Genomic DNA, 24,010 nt, shown 5'->3' with positions numbered 1-24,010 from the left:
TATGTTTGTTACTGCTGAAGTTCAATACAGTATCATAGTTTTATCCCAAAACTTTTTTTACACTTTAAAACACTCAGTGAAGAAATCAAAACCTTTGTTCGAAATCAGCATTCTGGAAAGTTAACTTTCTTCTCTTGCAAGGGTGCTATTTTGGTCAAGAAATTACTGAATACTTAATTATGTGCCTTGCTTTTGGACAATTCATATGTTCGGAAACACAAATTCAGCGTTAATTTGTGAGAATTTGTATCGGCAAAAAATTTGTTTGGTACGATGTCAGTTTACAAATTTCTTTTCAAAGATAATATTGGTTTGTAAATGAAGAGATAAATGTCACATTATCTTGTGACTCTAAAATCATTTAAAAGGTAGATTAACCGCATCTTTACCAATCTTACTAGGGCTTTTGTTTGTTCGCTATAGGATTAGTTGTAACTGAAAACATATATGCAATCAGTATATATTAGTAATTTCTTTACTATTCAGACTGGCAAAATAAATCTGGCAATACGAAGCTTCTACAGAGGTGAGTCTTCCTTTGCGACTAATATTGACTTATTCTTTATGAAAACTGAATAAATATTGCGCCAAAAAATTAACAAAACGTTAAATTATATTTATCGCCAAATTAGATGTGGAATTTCACATAGCTGTATTAAAATTATACATTGTTTATACATACACTAAGAGCAAAACAAATTGTTCCCTTTCAATTATTTTAAATCATCTAATTTTCGGTTGATCTGAAGAGTATTGGAACGTTCATGCAAAATTGCAAAACTACTAATCATGTGCCTGTTGAGATACTTATCTAGTTAATTCTGTTGAAAAATGGAAGTGATTGCTATTATAGAGGAAATTTAATAAAAAGTTTTGAAATCCGTTGGTAAACATATTCTTGGTCGCTTTTTGATGATGTGACAGTTGTAGGAATCACCCATGAACGATTGGTGTCTTATTTCTAGATAATCTGCTTTTTATTCGCTCAAATCTTTACCTTGGGCCATATCCGGTTATTTAAATATAAATCTACATCGATGCTGTTACAAATGAATTATAATTAGAAATATATGTAGGCTAATGTTCTGTCAAAGCGGCAGTAGTGTCCATTCCGAAACGTTCTTCCATAATTTGAGATAGTCGCTTTGTTCACATGTTGTTTTGTTCGCAGCAATAGATTTTATCTGATGATTCAGCAGAAGTGAGGGGTAATACTGCATTCGTGATTCATGGGATCTAAAGAATGACTGTGTGATGTATATCCACCAGACTTTTCATGATTTCCCATATCAGAGGATTTTTTTGTCCCTGGTTTTAAAGAATGAAGCTTTTTCAGTTACACAATGATGATAACTATGGCGTAATATTTTCCTTCATTAATGTTTGGAAGCATCACAAAAATAAAACAATAAGTATCAGTTTGAAAGGTTTGAGATATAGTGTGAAGCAAAGGTCACCATATTGTATTAAAGTTCATGACTGTGAGAACCGAAATATAAACTTGTAACAAATTGTTTGTGTAAATTATTGTGGGTACGAACTACGTTTAATAACTATCGAAGATACCGCAAAGGTTTTAGATTGAATCATTTCCTGAAGTTTGCTGTCGTCATTTGCATACGTGTATCTCACGCACAAATTTAATTTATATTAAGGATTCAATTAATATAGTACTGTTTTGGATATATATCTATTTTTAATAGTAATATTTGTTCCTGGCGATTTAAAAATCGTTTTAGCTGATGAAAATGTTTCCACACTATCTTCATATACTTATTTGGATTTAAAAAGTGATATCCGCATACATGCAACTAAAAAAGTCGTATACAATATCTCTATTAATTATTCATAACTAGTATGTAAATGTAATCACAAAGTATGAAAGGTGTAATATCTTTAAGTATAATCACATTTCCGTCCACCAACCAATACATCGAGAATGACTTGCCATTGATGCGTGTTTTTTTTAAAATACTCTTTGCTAAATATGTATAATCTGAAAATATCATTAAGTATGTCTGCATTAAACATCCGATTTATAAGGTATATAAGATCCTTTAAATTAAGTCAAACATGTCTACTACAAACGGAACAGAACGATGTGCTAATTTTGATATATTGTTAGAAACATCAAAATTTCAAGAGTATTGGAATGTTCATGTAAAATTGCAAAACGATGGGCTAATTTTGATATATTTTTAGAAATTCTCTTATATAAAACTTCGGTTAGAGCGTCCGCCTCGGATGCGGGAGGTCGTGGGTTCGATCCCCGGCCGAATCATACCAAAGACTTACAAAAATGGTACTTAGCGCTGCCTCACTTGGCGCTCAGCATTAATAGGTTAGTGTTAGGACTGGTCGGCCTGGTGTCAGGATAATGTGACTGGGTGGGACATGATGCTACATGTCTGCATCATGATGCCCCAGTGCTAGACGTTACTATAAACTGTCACACTGCAGACATCGTAACGATATGACTGAAAAAGTGTTAAAGCTACGTAAAAAATCCAAATCACACACACATATAAAATTTCAAATATAATCTTTCTCTACGTTATAATTATTGAAATACACAGTAACGAGAAAGAATAGAAAACATTCCTTTCATTACAATGAAAGACCTTCCAAAGATTTGATGAAATCATTAATTTTTTCCAGGTATAAAATATTACACCCGTTGGAATCCATTTGTCCAGGTGAAAAAGGTTGAACATTTATGGATGGTGTTCTTCCAGATTATGGATAGGTTCCATTGTTTGGTATGTTAAAAATATCCGATTTCCACTTCCTTTTCGTTATATTCTATATTTCACTGCAGTGCAATTGTTAGAAGTATTTGATATGGTAATTTCATATCTGAGGTGAAATGGAAGCTGAGGAATCTTACTGGGCTAAAAATAACATCACTTGTTACCTAATAGTGAAAATCTATGTTAATTATTTGGGGTGATCCATCTGATCTTTCTGAAACGCAGATGTGCTGAGAAAATCTAGGCTAAATGATACAGTTATAACTGACTTCATTCTCTAAATTAGAATCTACTATTTCGTCCAGTAACTGAAGATCTATGTTAGAAGTTGACCATATATGTTTTGTTATTCTCATTTCAAAGCGTGATATAAAATTATGGATTTTAATTTGTGTAAAGAAAGAGTTTATAATTTATAGAGTATGTGATCTAATCGCGTTTTCAAAGAAACTAAAAGGCATTTACGTTTGCTTATCTGCGTCTAAAAGCACATTTTTGCACAATTTGATGTTTCAAATGTGGGCTTCAGTGGTTCGCATCGTATAAATCCTTTGCAACATCTACACTGTTCTTCACTATACTTAGCATAGATACTTGTTTGAATTTGCTTTTCTGTTTAATCTTTGTATCATTTTATCATATATTAGTGCTGGTTTAAAGTACGTTTATCTTGGTAGAGATCAGAAACTTAATGTTCCAAACATGTAATTTTAATTAACTGTTTATACAAACCATTTTAAGTTATGTGAGCATTTTTCTGATCTAAAAATATTATCATTCCAATCAATCTTATGACAGCATCAGATACTTAAGAGTTATGCTACCAACTTCTTTACCTTAAACCAATACGACCTTCTCAAGGAAACATTAGTAGTGAAGCATCCTGCTCTGACATCTTAGGTTCAGTCGTGAATTTATGTCTTCATAACTTTTAGGATGAAGAACTCAGCTCTCTTTTAGAAGAGCTAGATCAAATTTCTGAAGACCTTGAACAAGACGAAAAATGGGATCGATGCTGCTTTGTGTCTAGAAATGTGTACAATTCTTACAAGGTAGCTGAACGTCGTAACCTTTGGAATGAAAATTATATTCGAGAGTGCAAGAAAAAGACCGTTCTGCGGATGGCTAGATGTACATATCAAAAGGTAGGACAAACTTCTCATTTACAAATAAACTACCTTACAAAGCAAAGCAAGATAATTTCCATTTCACCGTGCAACGAGATTGTGCATACAAAAGCAGACAAGATATTTAAATATGACAAAAATTTCACACGCTTCGATTGTTTGTACTTCGACAAATGAATTTACTTTGCTAAACTTGACACCTATTTCACTCTGTCATTTTCAAGTTATATTGGCTAAGTTTCTAAGTCACTTTTATTGCATTCATACAGACACCTGATATTATATAAAATCTGTTTATGCACTACATTTTCATGTGTAACTTCCATTCTTAATATTTTATTTACGTTTACTTGTGTCTCATTGATTTGTAGCATTAGGGGGCTTTGAAAGATTTAACAGACAGTTATACACAGGAATCAATATAAGCCCATCTTCCTGGTAATATTATTTGACTTAAGAAATTCCAAGATTATTTGGCCACTGACATTGTTATACTTTAAAAAATAATCAATGTTCTTTACTCATTTCAGAAACATTTTCCTGCCGTTAATCAAAATTGTCAGTACGGTATGTATACAATGCATACAGAAAGTAAATTTCCGTTGGGACATAGTTTATACAAGTGTTTTGATATTGCAATAGAAACAATACTATATATATGAATGACAGTTGACTTTGAGACGTATATTTTTCTTGTAAAATGTCTGCCAAATTAATAATAATTGGTAATTTTAAATCAAATTCTGTGTTCCCCTTAAACTATCACGTAACAATTCTGCAGTAGTGTAGGCTCGTGGCAATACAGCTATTTTGAAATTTCCAGAAACACATAGGGAAGGTCAGCATATTAAAATACGGTGACAGGTATCGTAATGAGTATGAATCATATATACTTAAATGTAATGTTAATCAGCAATTTTGAAAACAAAATTTATGTTACTTATTTTAATATTTAACAATACATAATTTTGCAATGTTCACAGTATACTCAAACTTTTATTTATGGAAAACGGCACTTTTTTGAAAATCACGTATTCTACGATATATCTTATTTCAGTCTTGGAAAAACTTTGCAATTATGACTGCACGGAAGCTATGATGCTCTGGGCTCTATCCTTGAGGGAGACAAAAAACTATGATCTTGCACAAGAAAAAGCTGAGAGAGCGTTAATAAGCTGTGCGGTGAGGATTTATTTTTTTCTTTTTTTTTAATTATGTTAACTACACAAATGTTTACATATCATTTTGTTTTTGCCATCAATAGCATCAAACAAGATATTTACACGCAATATTGTTTGGGTGTTTTTGGTTCTGCTACTCAGGCAGCTTTGTCTTCATCGGTTGCATTCTTTTCATTCGAAAAAGTCAGGACTGCCTGCAAGAAGCATTCGAAATACAGACGAATCTATTTACATTTTTGGGAGTCATTTCATTATAGTTATCAATGTGCCGAATATATGATAACTGCTAATTTTTCTAAAAAAAAACATCTCATCACTTAGATTTGTGATAAATATATTTTATTAAGTAAAGTTACAAAAGAATCTTTCATGCTATTTGTTTTCGTTACTCCTCCAAATCATCACATTCATGAGTTTCTTTCTCAGCGGAAATATTTTAAAAAATCTAAATGAGTTTAATGTCGCTGACCCTCGCGATTAAACTGTTTGACAGATCGATTTAAAGTGCTAGACTAACATGGTGGTATCAACATTGAATAATCAAAGATGCTATGAATATTTTAAAGCATACATGCAAGGAAGGAATGACGCATTTCATGTCCAAGCCAGGGTGTAGTGCTTTGCTAACTGAGTGTAGGACTAAACCCAAACTAATTTTAATAAATAATCTTCTTTATAATAATAAAAAATGAAATATAAATTCCCTTTTTAGTCCGAGGAAGAAAGACAGGCCATTCAAACGTTCTTAGAAAGCATAAAAGAAAGTCGTGAGCAAAGGCAGTCCGAGGACAATGAATCTGCGTGGTTACAGGGAACCAATGCTGGAAAAGACGCAGAGGTAAAACAAAAAAATCACCAGACTCTACTGGTGCTCAAACGATACTTTCCTAAAACATTTTATAGACTAATGTATTTTCACATAGTGGTTTTACACAAAATTAAAATATGGAAGCAAAATACCTGCCAACTCATATTTCAGTTATGTTCTATTTTGAAGCAGTTTGAAGGACATCGTAACAGTATGTCGAACAAGTATCAAATCAAAGCAAAAATTTAACTTCCACTACTAGTGAACATTTATTGCTCATATATTTTATTAGATTTTTTTCGACGACATTAAACCGTGAATACTAACATTAGATCTAAATTGCTCATTTTTTTCTTACCCATTACTAATGTAGCAGTGAAGAAACATATAGGAAAACAGAACATTGGTTGGATCTACTTTGTTAGCCTTGTTTAATTGGCTTCAGAGAAGATGAATGGTCGTTTAAGGTTACGCATATCTTTCTTTCTAATTTGTAGGAAAGAAAAAGAGCAGAAGAAGCAAGAACCAGACAAGTGAAACATGCCAAGAGACGCAGACGTGTGTATATTATTACAATAATAACAATACACACATGTAAATTCCTGCTGTGTCTAGAGACATAACGGATGCTTGCGTCGCGAATATTTTCGATATATATATATATATATATATATATATATATATATATATATATATATATATATATATATATGTGTGTGTGTGTGTGTGTATATATGTATATATATATATATATATATATATATATATATATATATATATATATCTGTTAATTATTGTACAAAACACAAATAAAAAAATAAATAGCAAAGAAACAAGCAAACACAATTAAAGAAAAGCAACAACAATACATGATTGTAGCAGCTGAAAAGTTCACACTTACTTCTTAAAGGGGCATAAACTGTTAACACAAAGTGGAACAACAAATCCCAAAGGTGCCATTTTAGATAGACAAAATTAAATTTTAAAATTTAACATAGAAATTGTTTCAAAAGACACGTATAAGATGTACTTCAAACAAGATTAACACTTACCATTCTAACAACATGTCGATATCATTTCATTTCCTTGTTTCACAGCTGGGCGGAAGGTTTGTCCAACACACAGTGAAACCCATGATCATGAAACGCCAGGGTCACCCACCAAAGAAGGAAATAGTTCATCAGTCTCTGATTTAATAGAAACAGAGGATACCACTGCGGAAACAAGTTCAGATTATAATAAAAATCATATCGAAGCAATCAATGGGATATTTAGCACCAGTGCGAAAGATCACAGAAACGGATTAAATAATTCTGTTTCGTCTGAACAAAATATGCCTATCAAGTTAGGAAAGAAAAGACGGAAAAGAAGGAATAGGAACTTGTCTGGGACAAGTTCCAGAAGTGTAGGAACTGGTGCTACTACCGCTGGCAACCTAATATCTAGACAAAGATCAATGTCTTTAAATACTGAAAACCATGAACCTATTGAATGGTCTGAAAGTGAGGATGAAAATTTAAGTTTTGGTAGTTCTGACAGTATTTATTCAGGTACGGATGTGCCAAGGGAAAAGCCACATACTGAAGAGCAGAAGGAAATGAATGCTATGGAGGTATCCTATTTTGAAACAAGCCGGATGTTTTTCGATGAACAAACAGAAAGTTGTGATGAAGATGCAATAAATATGACGAAAATGCTTCAGGAGGGACTCAAACTTAACGAAGAATTTTTGACAAAGATTAACAAGTCACCTAGGTCGCCATTTTATGAAGAGGAACTTTCAGATCAGGAGCTTAGCAGGAGAAGTAGAGAGCAGCCTAGTCGATACAAGGACTGCATTTTTCAGATAGAGTCCTCACACTTGGCTTACTGCATACCCATACACCAAAGTGATAACATCCGAAAAATTGAGATATCAGGGAGATCAAAGGCAGGCCAGGCTTTCAGCGATGACAGGGTGTGTGTCGAAATTCTAGATAGAGGCGACCCAAGAACAGAAGAAGGGAAGGCTTTTGGCAAGGTTGTCAAAATCTTGAGAAGAAATCGAAAGGAAAACATTAAACATCCAGTATATGCGTGCACAATTGACGATTTGGAAAGCCACTTGATGAAACCGATTTGTAAAACTGTTCCGAAAATCCATATTCTAAATATAAACATTCTAAACAAGTGTCCAAGGCTGAAAAGGTATAGGGTTGAATTATACAAATATAACCCTGCCACTGAAGAGCTAGAGTTTGAAGAATGGTTTGACGTTCCACCTGAGGAGCGAAACAGTTATGTGTTTCTCGTGGTCTATATCGGATGGACCAAGCGTCACATATATCCAAGAGGAGCTGTAGTAAAGATACTACCATGCGCTAAAGATCTGAAATGTGGAATCGGGTTATTGAACATTCAGTACGAAGTACCTGGTCATTATCTTTCCCAAACGGTGAAACGCGTCGAAAGCGTTATGAGCAGAAACGAAAATTGTGAGCCAACAGAAGCATTGAAGATAGGTCGAAGCGACTTAACAACTTTAAGAACATTCACAATCGATCCTCAGGGATCCAAGGATTTAGATGATGCCCTCAGTGTAGAACGGGTGGAAAGTGGTTATCGTGTGGGGGTTCACATTGCAGACGTAACAGCCTATGTTCATAAAGGGGATCCAGTAGATATGGAGGCGCAGCAACGCACAACAACATTTTACCCGGGAGTGAGTCGTCCACATCACATGATGCCAGAACCATTCAGCGAGAATCTTTGCAGTCTCTTGCCCGGAAAATGCAGGCTATCCATTTCCCTATTCTTTAACATTAACAAAGAAGCTAAGGTGGTAGGAACGCCAAAGTTACAGAAGTCTATTATTAAATCGTCACGAAGGTTCACATATAGAGAAGTTCAGGACATCATCAATGGCGACAAGAAAGATTCAGATCAGGACATTGAGCAGGATATAAATATTCTCTTTAGGTTGGCAACAGTCATGAGGAAAAGAAGACTGGGAAATTCCATGTATGCATTGAGCATGGAATTAGACGAGGAAACCGATGACGATTCATTGCCCAGAAATATCGAGGCCCATTATCTCGTGGAAGAATTCATGGTTCTTTCGAATAAAACAGTTGCTGAAATCTTGATAAAAAAATTTCCAAATCTTGTGCCGCTCCGATGTCAGGACCTGCCTCCAGATGGGGAGCTACAAAGCTGGTTGAAGAGACAGGCAGAAATTGTGGATTTGCTACTTAGCCTTCAAAACAGACGTGTTTCAAATTTCAAAACACCTTCCTTAGATTCAACACACAACAATCAATCACAGCGTCTAATTGCTGTGCAGCAGAACATTTTTCAGGTTTTAAGTAGTATACCAAGTTCAGATGCCTTAAAATATATGAAAACAGATGAACTTCATCCTTTACAATGCCTAGCACTTCAGGAATGGTATCAAATTCAAGAATGTGCCGAGTACAGATGCTCAGGCGTCTTGCAGAACAAGTCCACGGAAGGGAGACATTTTAGCTTAGAAATGAATCTCTACACACACTTTACTTCTCCGATTCGAAGATATGTTGATCAGATGGTCCACAGGTTAATTCACCGTTCCATTGATGGTAAGACAGAAGTTTACACACAAAAAGAAGTAGAGGAATTGTGTGTGAGACTAAATACAGTAGCACAGAGGGCGAAAGCATACCAGAAGAATTGTAAATCTTTGGCAATCGCTGAGAAACTAAAAGAAAAACCTTCTATGTTATTTTGCTTCATTGAGGATGTTACAGACAGGAGGGTGACGTTTAGCACACCAGCTTTAAAATTTGTACATCGAAGCTTTCGAGAGCTGCCTTTCAACTTATTAGATATAAGCTCGAAACCAGTTATCAAAAAAGACACCCAAACAGATCGAGACTTCGTGACCGTTGAATGGCAGAAACGTCTTTATGATTTTCATGGTTTCTCTTCAATAGCCAAGAGGCAGAGCTCGAGGATTGACCCGAACCAGCACGTGGTTTACATCCCATACAAGGACTGGGTTCATGCTCTGCTCTCGGCACTAAAAGGAAATGCAGCTGGTATTCTTGAGTCATTCAAGAACATTACACCTGGGCTTTATCGGGTGCCCAGCTCCTGTGAAACAGTTGAAGATGTCAGTACAGAAACACTTGACTCAACAATGTTACAGTCCCATTCCAAATTCAGCACTACTTTTTCGTACGGACAGGTTATTAAAATTCAGATGACAGCAACTGCTCAGAAAGGGATTCTTGTGCCCTCTCCTCAGTTGTATGCCATGACCAGAAATGTGAAGTGTTGCTTGCAACATACAGAAGATCCTGTAAAATACCTCTATCGTTATTCAACAAGACCAACCATGGAAAGATATCAAAACGTCAAGGAATATCTGCACAGTTGGTTGCCACTTGTTTTGATGGAAGCAGCAACAACTGCCATGCGTAATGAGGGAGGATTCGTTATAAACAACCTTCCTGTCCGATTTTCAGGGAGGGAAGGACAATTTCGATTACAAGCTGGATTTTGTTTCGAGCGTAATATTGAAATCAGCGGTAGTGGTGTTTATGGTTTGGCAGAGGAAACGGAGATGGCCGGGAAGAATGAAAGTGATGAAGAAAACACTGCAATATCGCACGATTGGCTTTGCATCAGGCGCACAGAACCTGTACAAAGAGATCCAATGACTCAGAGTTCCATCTGTGTGGTCCATGCAGAGATTATAAAGGTTCGGAAAAAGAAAGAGAGGGATGAAATATCCGTTCACTTTCAAATTCATCCTCAGAGCTCTGTTCCTGAAGACGTAAAAGTGGAAAGATGTGCTGTGGAATTACTTATGAAATCAGATGTAGACAGGTACATTATTTTGACAAATTACATTAGCAAAATTCGTTCAGATATGAGTATAAAATTCTTGTAAAATTTCCAAATCTCATTCTTTCATTAGGAGAAGCGTTTACAACATTTCTTTTATGTTACAACAAACTGAAACACATTATTTCCATGCAGCTTTTGCCATGCGAATAAATGATTACTTACATCGTCAAAGAATCAAGATGTTTTCAATAGATCCAATTTGTTCGGAGATAAGAACAAGATTAACTAATTTATCTTCTAAAATTTCTCGGTAAATTCTTTAAATGTTAGTAACAAAGTGTCAAATGTTCATTTGTAGAAAGTAGATTGGACTCACTACAAATTGACAAATTGTAACACACACACACACACACACACACACACACACACACACATATATATATATATATATATATATATATATATATATATATATATATATATATATATATATATATATATATATATATATATATATATATATACACTGAAAACGAACAGTGCGAAACTATTATCTAGCTGGCCTTAGCGCTTTCAACTCTTTAATGAGTTTTTTCCAAAGGCAAATACAAAACATTGACAAGACAAGAAGACTAGAAATTGACAACCATGCACAAATAAAATTATCTTTTGCAGCCGATACATTTTCTTTTAAATAATTCTCTAAATTTGCTAATTAGCCTATGACTACTATACAAATAAAATATTCGGGATATAATTTGCGCTTACGTAAATTTACATAAAATAACAGATGTCGTTATGGCTCATCAATTTCTAGGTCAATACAAATATTTTCGGGGCCCCAAGTGGCCGAGTGGTCTAAAGCGCTCACCGTTACAGATCACTGCCATCTCGCCTCTGTCTGCGTCGGTTCGAGTCTCGGATTAGGCTAATGTGGTTATGTGAGTAAGCTTGCCAGTAGCTTCTCGTGGGTCGGTGGTTCTTTCTGGGGGTTTTCTGGGTTCTACCTCGACCATTAATACTGGCCGCCATGTATAGCGTGTCTTGTGCTGAAAAATGGCGTCAAACCCTACAACAACAACTAAAACAACAAATATTTTCCAGTATCAGCAACAAGCTAAAACAAATTAGTTGAAACATAATAAAGTTAACATGTTTTATTCCTGTAGCATCAGCCATGTAAAGTTTCGCGAACATAACCGTTTTTCTGTTTTATTTATTTGTCTTGTCTATGTTTTGGACTTGCATTTGACAAAGACTTATTAAAGAGTCGAAATCGCTCAGGCCAGTTAGATACTAGTTTCGCACATATATATTAAGTTTACATGAGTGACACGCATTTAATACCTCTCTGAACATCATCCATTTTAAAGTTTGCGTATGAGTATTTCGGAAGTGTAAGGTTCCAAGGTTCCGTATTTATCCTCAACGTGCTTTGACGTGATATTAAATATAGATAAAATATCTTAAAATTTTCAAGTGAAAAATTCTATCCTATAGGAATATAAAGTAATGATGTTTCACGCAATTTTTAATGCATTGATGATTCTCGAGGTGTATTTAATTTTATATTGAATTTCTTTGTCTATTCCTGTACGAATGATAGCAAATATATTATATTTTAGGAGAACCGAACTATATTTAAAGGCCCTTGATAAAGCGAATGAATTGGCAAAGAGAATCGCTTTGAACAAAGGAATACCAAAATTGGGTAGGTACAATCAAAGGATATTTTCCTTAAATTATGCTTTTGAGAAAGAATGCGAGTAGATATCAACATTTAAAATGATCCGATGATTACAAATATATTGGATAAACGAAGTGACACAGATGTGTATTTCAATCTTTTCATGGTTAACCATATAAAAAAATGTTTTTGACAAACATTACATTTTCACATTTTTTATATTTTATATTGCATTTTATTTATTTTGATTTTCAATCTGTGAATTTCGAAACACGCAAAGTTACTATAAATAACTGACAAAAGATACTCTAAACCCCTTACAAGAACTACTGTAAATCCTTGACAAAGCTATTCTCAATCTCTGATGAAATGTTCTAATTATAAAACATAATCAAAAGGTACAGGTAATTCTAACGTTTTTCTTACATTCCTGATCAAATTTAATATTGCAATCGATTCAAGATAATCGTTTACTTTTGACTCAGTTTAATATTGTCAAACGTACTCTGAGATATATGAAATCAACAATTTGTCTTCCAAAGTTTGAATTTGTCCGCTCTATGGATAATTGTTTTTATCAAAGTTTTAAGTTACGTGAGATTCAGCTTTTTGTTTAGTATTGATTTAAGCCAACAACAATCTGGAATCGTCATCAAACTCAGATCTGATATGAAAAGGACATTGTTTGAATGTAAACAATCTTAAAAAAAGCAATTTTCTTTCCTGTATGTTTTCCTGAATTCAATTATTGTGGGCTTAGTTTAGACTTTTATATTGTGCTATGTGAGCTCAGATATTCATGTACACTGCATTCGAATAAGTTTGAAAACAATATCTGTTTGAAAAATAGTCCCAACTTTAAAGGCAACGTCATCTTAATTTCACAGACAATTCTTTCTGCATGATTGATGGATGTCTATTAAGCAATTTAAACCTTTTTCTTTAAAGACAAGGATCATCAATTTCTGGCGAAAAGAATCCTACAAATGGAAGAGCTGAATGTCGGGACACTTCCTAGAAACAATACAAAACAGCATGAAGCTATCAGCAAAACGCTCGGATCCAGATTTTCTCTCATCCAGGGCCCACCAGGTACTATGATTGCTCTTCATACAGGTCAATATTACTACTTTGGTGAACAATGTAAAATATTCCTTTAGCATAAACCACGCTGGTGCTCAAACGTTTTCTGATGTAAATGATCAATAGACGTACATCATGTACATGTTATGAATACATGCATGCAAATGATCAATACACGTACATCAAGTACATGTATGAATACATGCATGTAAATGATCAATACACGTACATCAAGTACATGTATGAATACATGCATGTAAATGATCAATCCACGTACATCAAGTACATGTATGAATACATGCATGTAAATGACCAATACACGTACATCAAGTACATGTATGAATACATGCATGTAAATGATCAATACACGTACATCAAGTACATGTATGAATACATGCATGTAAATGATCAATACACGTACATCAAGTACATGTATGAATACATGCATGTAAATGATCAATAAACGTACATCAAGTAAATGTATGAATACATGCATGTAAATGATCAGTAAACGTATATCAAGTAAATGTATGAATACATGCATATAAATGATCAATACACGTACATCAAGTAAATGTATGAATACATGCATGTAAATGTACTGAAATATCTCAGCGAATTCTGCAATAAAGGAACGTTTAGGCAACGCCTATGAAACTAAAAGATTTATTCTCCTTTCTATAAAAAACAACAATGAATTACCGTTTAGGCGTACAATTTTTAAAATATTAGCATTGATCATAGAATGGGGATTATGCCTGACTATTCAGGTGTAATCTTTCATATTAGAACAAAATATATTTTAATGCATAAATTTCAAGCCATCGTGAACTTTTTGACTCTGTCTCTGAAATGGTCTAGTTCTTAGCGCCAGAATGCTCAAGATAATTTAAAAGAATCACTCTAAATAAGAATCATTACTTTATGAAATTTTCCTTTCCTAGACAAAGTAACTAAATCTCTCTCTCTCTCTCTCTCTCTCTCTATCTCTCTCTCTTTCTCCAAACCTATTGTGCTAAATCACATTTTATCTCCCTCAACACCACCATGATTTCAGAGAGACTGCATGCAGTATTGCCCATCATAGCCTACCAACAGTTTATGAATACGCTTTCCGCGAAATATCTTTTGAGAAACCAAATTAATTTAAACAACATCTAAGACGGAGCCTCCAAACAAGCTAAATAATTCAGTTTGTTTTCTTGGTCAAACCGTCTTCAACATTTTAATTTCAGCTCGTACCATTCTTTAGGGGAGTATACACAAATTTGAGAACATCATTGTTCAAAATATAGTATACCAATTATTTTATATTTCATATTATTATTATTATTATTGCGACATAATTTGTATACCTAAAATGTTTTATCTTGAATTTAATGGGTTTTTTTTCTTCTTCTTTTTAATTTACATTGTTAAGAGAAAACCGGTTGAAAAGGAATGGCAAAATTGATTCTTGTCCCTTTTGCAGGTACTGGAAAATCGTACACTGGTATTAAACTTATGTACCTTTTCAACAAGATCAACAAATGGTGGGAACAAGAAGGCAATAAAACAAAACAAATTCTGTTCTGTGGCCCTTCCAACAAATCAGTTGATCAGGTTGCACGTAAGTTAAAAAGATTGTTATTAAGTATATTCTATGTATTTGAGGATCAACATTTTTATGTAATTTGGCTACATTTATTCCACAGGCTAGTAAGCAAACTGTATTTTAATAATGTTTGTTATCTACAGTGTAGTTAGAAATTGTCAATAATTATTTCTTTAAAATACTAAGTGAGGCTACGCCCTGCAGATAGATTTCCAATTTTGCAGCATTCTGGAGCTACGTAACACACTGTCACGCAAAACTGTACGAGTAAATGATTATTAAAGTTGAAAGGAAATCACATTACCACGAAATATTTAACTGCTTACATGGTTAGAGTTGCATACAACAAGTTCAATCGTTATTTCCTAGACTTCAGATACATTTTCCTTCCTTTGTTATTCTTTCATCACACGTTGGACATATAAAAGAGGTCAGATCTAAAGAGAAACTCACACTACATGAGAGCGAAATATCAAGGAAATAAACAAACATATTTTGTACCAACAGTCATCGTGATCAGATAGATTCACAATATGGAAGTACAGTATTTTGTATGCTTGTTGCAAATATATTTTTCATTACAATCTGTATTAACGGTTTTCTTCTCTAAGGCTGGATGATCAACAGGCTTGGAGAGCATTGTCCAAACATTGTCCGAATGTATGGAAGATCAATCGAGGCAGTGGAGTTTCCGATTCCAGGAAAGACCTTCCTGTCAAAACGGAGCATGCGTGAATGTAAAGCAGCAGAAGATATCGCTGAGATCTCCCTTCATCATCTCATCAGGAAGAAAGGAAAGGCTTATGCAGAGCAAATCACTGCCTATGATCGAAAATTCAAGCAACATGGTTATATTCCAGATTATAAGGAGGTCCAAACATATGTCCATCTTCTTAAACTTGCAACTGTCGTGGAGTTGAAGAGACACGACGTGATCCTCTGCACTACCGCTGTTGCTTCTAACGCTAAATTGCTAGAAGGTTCGTGAGCTTTTTTAAGTATCTAAATTCATTTCTGCGCTTTCATACTTTTTCATATGAATATGGCCACATATTAATGGTTACCTTTAGAAGAAATTTGTGCTGGTTTAGATTATTAAATTCTATTAATGGTATTAAACTTGAATGATTAACACTCCTCAAATTTCGTGGTTAAAATTATGTTGATCGTGAAAGAAAATTAATTAAGAGATAATAATAAAAAAAACTAAAACTAAAACTTGAATCAGATTTTGGTTACAAATAGATTGCTTGTCACGTCTACATCAGTGTCTTCCTTTTCAGCATTACATTCAAAGCCAAATCTCGACTCCCACATAATCATTTGTCTATTCCAAGATTTCCAATTTCTTTGCATTGCTAAAAGATGCACCGTTTCTAAACCTACAATATCAGTTATGATTGTCGCCTTTCAGTGTTCGAATCTAAACGTATGAATTAAGAATTATCATACTTTTTAAAAAGAGATATGCTTCAAAATATGAACGATGGTACGTTTCATTAAATGTTTTCTAGGCAGCTAATATGTTCATCTCTACGACGATATATGAGTGAAATATTTTTTGGCAGGCACTGACATCTATCAAATTATAATTGACGAGGCCGCCATGTGTCCAGAGCCACAGTGTCTTGTACCAATTATCGCAACCAAGGCAGAACAGGTCGTCCTTATTGGGGACCACAAACAGCTGCAACCAATCATCATGTGTAGGGAGGCTGCTGAGCTCGGCCTGGATAAGTCCATGTTCGAGCGACATGCATTGTCTCAATCCCGTGACGGCAACAACGTACAATACACTCTTTTGGAAATCCAATATCGCATGGTATGCGTATTACTTTTAGTATCCTTTTCTACTGATCGATTTGAACTTTTTCTGTAAGATTTCATTTTGAATACAAACGGTTTTGACATTTGGCACGTGACTGTATTTCATAATCATTCTTGTCTAATGTACGTTCCTTAAGTAGAATATTATCAATCGCCTTAAAAGTGATTTCTAATTCAGTAGTTTCTTTTTCTTAAAGTTTTACTTATCAAAGCTCCTTTAAGGTTCGGTTCGAACAATTAATTAATATTTAAAATAAATTACGGCAGTAAAATTTATATCTACAAGTCAAAGTTTGCAGTCTATTAAAATACATGGACACAATTGATACATTTTAACTTTATTATCTTAAATGGTTTTCCCTCAATGGATCCATGTAATTATTATAATTTTATTCAGCATCCACGACTTTGTGACTTTCCTTCCAAAGAATTCTATGAGAACAAGCTAGAAACAGGACATTCTTACTATTGGCAAGAAGGTACTTGGCGGGAAGGTATTAATGATCAGCCTGATGTATGGATAGATCGTCCACTAAAAATGTGGTCCAGTAAAAATTTCCCCCACATCTTTTGCCATATAGAAGGTCAGGAAGACATACTTACCGTTACAACAGAGGAGGGAAACGAGCAATCAAGGAGCAATAAAGAAGAAGTCAATCAGATGGTGAGTAAAGGTGTTATAATGGGTTGAAATACCAAACCGTAGAAGGAAATGTTATCAGAATCTCTCCACATTTCTAATGATCTTCAAAGTCATTGGTCCTGACTTTTTTCCACAAAAGAATACTTTCATGAGTTCTTTTAAAGCTCTATGTTTACGTCATCCGGTCTGTCGGACTGCATTTAATGCAGTTCTTAATTTTCTGGTGGGATACGTTTTGAAACTGATAGCAATCTGATTGCAGAAGGAGTGAAACCTTGTTTCATCCATGCAGAATTTATTTAAGATGTTTAGAACGCTACAGAAATGTACCTTTGTTAGCTTTAATAAAATGTTTCCCTTTTGAAATAGTAATTCATTACTAAATGTTTTTGAAGATTAAATAAAATAAATTCTCTTATTAGAGTATCAAAACCCATGAAAATAAAATAAAATCATAGAAACCTTTACTGATGATTCGAATTTCTTCTCCTCGCAAAATCAGCGGTAATATTTTATTTTCAACGGGACACAAACCATGCTCAAAAGCAAAGTCATAATACCAGTGATATTTCTGCATGAAACTACACTGAATAAATAAAATCCAAGTCAGTTAAAGTGAATCAGATTAATGGAATTGATAAGTGAATTAATCACCAAATACTCCTTTAACAAACTGCTATGCGTAAGGTTTTGATTTGACAGTCCCTAGTGAAAGTTGAAATATTGCAATGTATAACAACTGCTATGTGTAAAATTTTGATTTGATAAGCCCTAGTGAAAGTTGAAATATTGAAGTGTATAACAACTGCTATTTATTTTGATGTGACAGTTCCTAGTGAAAGTTTAAGTATCGCAGTCCATAACAACTTCTATTTATTTTATTAGTTTTCATTTTTTTCTAGGCTTCCTATCTTCATAAAAATATCATTGTTAGATTAGGTAATTTATTTCCTAAAAGCAAAGATAATATAGCTTAGATTTTCATTTAAACTTTTTCTTTTGCTTATATTAAGATAAAGATTTTCACCCACATGGTGAATATAGAGCTGGTAGACAGTGACCGGATAAACGTCGTATCACAGTACAATGCACAATGCTATGCACTACGGGAAGCTCTCACAAAGCAAGGTTTCGTCAACTTCCACGTCAACACCGTGGTAGCAAGTCAAGGTAAAGCTACTCTCAATGTTTTTACTGTTGTTCCAAATTATAAGAGAGGTATTATTAGCGGCAAGTATTTTTCCTCTCTACTATTCTTTGTATTTTTATGCAAAATTCATTTTCATGTATATTGTCAACATTTTAATATAATGATTGTGTAGTTGCAATTGTCACGTGACATTTGTTTGAAAAGGAGCATCATTCCCTTACAAATCTTACTGTTGAACGGCTAAAATGTACCTAAAGAAAACCAGATCAATTGGCGTGCTACAGTTTTATTATTGTTTTTTGTTTCCTCTAAAGCATAATTTAAAGCCAACAAGGACATTAAAATGACTCCTTTCCAATGCTGAGGCGATTAAATTGAAGTGAAAATATTTCCAAATTACGTATTATCTAATGCTTAGGTGGAGAATGGGACTATGTCCTGTTCAGCACTGTGAGATCCCTCCCAGAGTACATGATAGAAAGCAGCCCCACACTGGGCTGGTGCAAGATGAATCTAGGCTTCATTACCGATCACCACCAGATAAACGTGGCTCTAACCAGGGCAAGAAAGGGGCTTGTCATTGTGGGTAAGCTGTTTATTAGAACGAAAACTGAATATTCTTTTCATAAAATGTCACTTTTATTTTAGATGGCACACGCTTTTCCATTGTCGACAGCAATAAAGCAAACCTTGCATAATCCATTGTTAATCAGCTATGAAACAGAAAAATATTACACTCTTTTAAAACCATATACTTACATTCATTCAACCAACCCAAACTAACCTGATTGTATAATTAACGTTATTTATTTATTTTTCTAAATACGATCTGTGATTATGAATTTCGAAGCATTTGTTGCGGCAATGTTTGCCTTTTCGACTGCTTACCAAAATTCATTCATATATATATATATATATATATATATATATATATATATATATATATATATATATATATATATATATATATATATCAGACTAGAAAATAAAATGACTTATCTCTTCTACTGATGTAAACAATTTCGTACAGGGAACCGGAACCTTCTTCAGTGTGATGAAGTATGGAAACGTTTGATCGCCCTGTATGAACAAAGAGGATGTGTGAAGACTGCTGGAGAATTTCCTCCTAAAGTTTCCCGGAGAGAGAGACGTAAGAACAGACGATGAATGGACATGCTCAAGAATAATAACAGCATAATCCATAAACTGTGTTCAAAACGCTTTCCCAGTGACTGCTGATATAAATACATATACATGAGAGAACATAGTTAATTTGAAAAAAAATATGTAACATAAATATTATGACGCCCATGGTCATTGTAGTCCAAAGAAAGTGTTTTAGAAATACTTGCAAGTATTCTTTAATTGGACGAATACGTACTAGGGTATATAAAATTGATATTTGTGATATTTTTTCGTATGCATACATTATCAATTTTGCCCAGAATGTCTATACTTGTTTATGGGCACTTTTCATACATATAATTACTTCGGGTATTTGTAATCACGGCCATTTCTACTGTTGAACAGAAAAAACTAAATAATTGAAATTTGTTATGAAGATACCATATTTTATTATATAAAATATAATTTGTCTTTAAATATTATTTTGTATAGATCTATTTTAGAAGAAAGCAACAGTGAATGCTTTGTATCTGTACTATTTTTTCAAGGTTAATATTTAGCATGTTGTTTAAAGATTTGTTCTCCTATTATAAAATAGAAAACTGTTTTAGTAATAATATATCTGCATGTGCTGTGCTACACTCATTGTGATCAGCATGGCCAGTGTTGAAATACATTTTAAATGACAATTTCATTTTCATGAGTGTACGCGTTGCACAGAGCTCTTGTGATATTTTTATACTTATTTTGTATATTTTATGTTTTTGTTTTATTTTATTTAGTTTTTGGTAATATGTCATGATTATTTTGTATAGCCTCGGCTTTTTCCGTGTAAGAGAACTGATTGCCATGCAAGGTCATTAGGTACGTCACGTTATTTGCGTGTCAAACAGTCATAATTGAAATGAGTTTGACAATATCACACACGTCATGGCTTATCAAGCACAAGTTAACGTAATGTATCTTCTGTTATTTGTTACTCGAGGCCACGCAAGTGTATGAGAATGATGATTTTGTCCTTCTTGTAGCTTTTGAATAGGGCATAAAAACACTGACACTATATGAACTCGAACACAAGACTTCGTGATAGAAATCTCAGCCCGCTAAAGTTCTCTGCGCTGTATACTTCTTTTGTGCATTAACTTTGCCTTAGACATATACGATTTGTGCAAAGAATGCAGGGGGTGTCGATCGATTTGTAGTCTTATATGTCAGTGACGAGAGAGAGAGAGAGAGATGGGGGGGGGGGGAGAGAGTCTACCATAATATCTTTTGCGAGGTGAAATATCAGAACTATTACAAAACAATTATGTCTGGGGCGGTTTAGAAATGTGAGCCATTTCAAATGCACAACGTACATATAATTGCATTAACTTTTTATTTACAATATAAGAAGCCGTGACATTTCTCTTCCATGTTTATTTCAGTATTATTTTTATATATTTTATTAATAAACGCATAAGTTTTCAATGAACAAATGAGCAACAGAGAAAACTACATCAGTGCCTATATCAAACGAAATTTATTAAACAAATTTATTTTAGTGTCGTGGTGAGCAAAATGTTGAAATGATTCGGAATATTTTATAAATTTTGTTTGCCACTGAGCATTTGAGTAAGATTCTTTCCATCAAATGAGACAAATAATGATTTTGTTGACTAGCCATAATTAATTGTACTCCATGACACTGAAGTGTATCTGTATACCTCAGACATTACACCTGTGCTTTACGTAACGTCACGACGCTGTGTTTGACGTCATAATGTGTTATTAAATAATTCAGGATATAAAAATAGGATACGGCTTTATTACCCTGGATAAGGCATTAATCATATGAACAGTATATAAATTAAAACTGGCTTATCCTGCAACGTATGCAAGAAAAAGGTTTGATATTTTTTCAAACGTTAGAAAATAGTACTATTTATAGCATAAGTTCTCTGTTACTAGGGCCATACAACAATTCTGCAATTTTGTCATGCAACGAACGTATCAGAACACAACATGACGCCATGAATTAATTCAGGTAAAGAGAAGACGTAATGTCTGAGGCATCCTAATATACGTTGAAATCAGTTCACTGCACTTCATGTGCTGTTTAATGTAATAAATATTTTTCGTCATTGGATAACTTCATTTGTACATTTGGTTCCACTTCAACCCGTCGAATACGTTAAATCTTTTTGATTACCAAGGCTTGCAAAGAAAAATTATTAAACTCATTTCGTAATTTTCATATTATTTGATGACTTATGTACCATTTTCTACAGAGTATATATTTTAATGTGATATTATATAGTATCTACGTAAACAAATCAGTCATGAGATTAATTTTAATACTGAAATGTAATTTGATCTGTACTAAATATTTAGATTTAAAAAATGTTTTGTATTTATTTTCTTTGTTTTTATATGAATATCCTCCACATAATTTATCATGATCCTGCAATGATCATTTTATTATTATATATTATCTTTGAATATTAAGTTCGATCTTTGTCTATTTGTATTATTAAGTTCGATCTTTGTCTATTTATATTATTAAGTTCGATCTTTGTCTATTTATCATTCCCACAGTTGACCAATCGCATTCCTCCTAATCAAAGAACAAACAGAGAATTTAAGTTGTTATCCTATCTATGTAATGAAATAAAAGTATTTGATTTGTGTATACGATTGATGAAAAGATTAGAAAAGAAATAAAATGAATCAAATCCATGTGACATTTTTTAAATTAATGACAATTTGGTTTGTGTCAGTTGTATTTAATTTAGATGACAATGATGCCGTGTCAGCCAGATGATGTCGTACTACTGAATGGAAAATGGTTTTGAGTGGCTTTAAGTTTTACATCTCACATGGAGACGCATGTGTCTAGGGAACATTTCCACATTTAAACAATTCCAAACCTCTAACAGTTTTGAATATAAGAGCCATAAATTAAGATATCGCCCTAAACGTCTGACTGCGCGCAAACAGCCCATGTAGTTGTTCGCCTTGTTAGACAGAAGCTGACATGCTATGTGCGCTATGTATTGCGATCAAGCAAACGTTAATTATCACTAGTACCTCTGATTATGTATGATTGTATCCAAATCAACACCAACACTTACTAAATACAGATTATGTATAACTGTATCCAAATCAACACCAACACTAACGAAATACAGATTATGTATAAATGTATCCAAATCAACACCAACACTAACGAAATACAGATTATGTATGATTGTATCCAAATCAACACCAACACTTACGAAATACGGATTATGTATAACTGTATCCAAATCAACACCAACACTAACGAAATATCGATTATGTATAAGTGTATCCAACTCAACATCAACACTAATGAAATAATGATTATAGGTGTATCCAAATCAACACTGCTACAAACAAAATAATGATTATGTATTATTTCGCTAGCGCTGGTGTTGATTTTGGATACAACAGTGATTATGTATGAGTGTGTCAAATCAACAAATAAAAACACTGATTATTATGTTTAAGTGTATCCAGATCAACACCAACACTGATGAAATATTGATTATTATGTATAAGTGTATCCAAATCAACACCAACACTGATGAAATAATGATTATGCTTAAGTGTATCCGAATCAACACCAACACTGATGAAATACTGATTATGTATAAGTGTATCCAAATCAACACCAAAACTGATAAAATACTGATTACATATGATTGTATCCAAATCAACACCAATACTGATGAAATAGTGATTATGTATGATTGTGTCAAATTAACATAAACGCTGATGAAATAGCGATTTTAGCACAGAATCAACAAAGTTTATATTTCCATCGCCCATAATTACGAAAATAGAACTTCTCAAGCATTTGTTCCAATACATTACTTTTCATAAAAGAGGTTCGCCGAGAGTCTTTCAAGTATATGCTAGAAACAGAATTCACGTTCCGCGCTATTTTGGAAACAATTAGTAAAAGCCACAGTCAGTTTGGCATATGCACAAATGTATTGACCGAATTAAATGCCCCCAAAAGGCTTTAGAAGAATGCATATGTTTGTAAAACTAACAAAAATCAACAATTCGATGCCGACTTCTTCAAGATCCATTTTTACGTGTACATATAAAGTCTTAGAAAAATTCGTGCATTCTTTCCCTTCATAAGTAGCGGCTTCCAATGAAATGGCAGCTTATCAGAAACGCATGGCAGCAACAGCATAAACAAAGAGGTGTGAAAA

At 33.7% G+C, this 24,010-nt stretch overlaps 1 protein-coding gene across 1 annotated transcript; it reads left to right on the top strand.

Annotated features, from left to right (window-relative positions):
• The first annotated feature begins 2,713 nt into the window (after positions 1 to 2,713).
• On the top strand, positions 2,714 to 22,502 carry LOC149806829 (3'-5' exoribonuclease HELZ2-like). The gene is made up of 16 exons (XM_089958213.1): positions 2,714 to 2,759; positions 3,686 to 3,895; positions 4,408 to 4,444; positions 4,935 to 5,059; positions 5,771 to 5,896; positions 6,364 to 6,424; positions 6,964 to 10,714; positions 12,301 to 12,386; positions 13,311 to 13,454; positions 14,917 to 15,054; positions 15,651 to 16,019; positions 16,608 to 16,861; positions 17,264 to 17,530; positions 18,523 to 18,679; positions 19,078 to 19,245; positions 19,690 to 22,502. The coding sequence occupies exons 1-16, from the start codon at positions 2,721 to 2,723 to the stop codon at positions 19,824 to 19,826; spliced, it is 6,069 nt and encodes a 2,022-aa protein (XP_089814339.1). The 5' UTR covers positions 2,714 to 2,720; the 3' UTR covers positions 19,827 to 22,502.
• The last annotated feature ends 1,508 nt before the right edge of the window (positions 22,503 to 24,010 follow it).

The sequence above is a fragment of the Sinohyriopsis cumingii genome, chromosome 1 (assembly GCF_028554795.1).
Source record: "Sinohyriopsis cumingii isolate HCF-2022 chromosome 1, ASM2855479v2, whole genome shotgun sequence".
NCBI classification, from domain to species: Eukaryota; Metazoa; Mollusca; class Bivalvia; order Unionida; family Unionidae; genus Sinohyriopsis; species Sinohyriopsis cumingii.
Note: the sequence above shows the minus strand (reverse complement) of the source record. Positions and strands in the feature narration are given on the sequence as shown.

Excerpts from the sequence above, each read along its gene's own strand:
- LOC149806829 (XM_089958213.1), top strand. The coding sequence starts at position 2,721 with ATGGTGTTCTTCCAGATTATGGATAGGTTCCATTGTTTG. Across the intron at positions 12,387-13,310 it reads CAAAGGAATACCAAAATTGG|ACAAGGATCATCAATTTCTG; the intron begins GTAGGTACAATC and ends TTTTCTTTAAAG. Across the intron at positions 19,246-19,689 it reads AAAGGGGCTTGTCATTGTGG|GGAACCGGAACCTTCTTCAG; the intron begins GTAAGCTGTTTA and ends AATTTCGTACAG.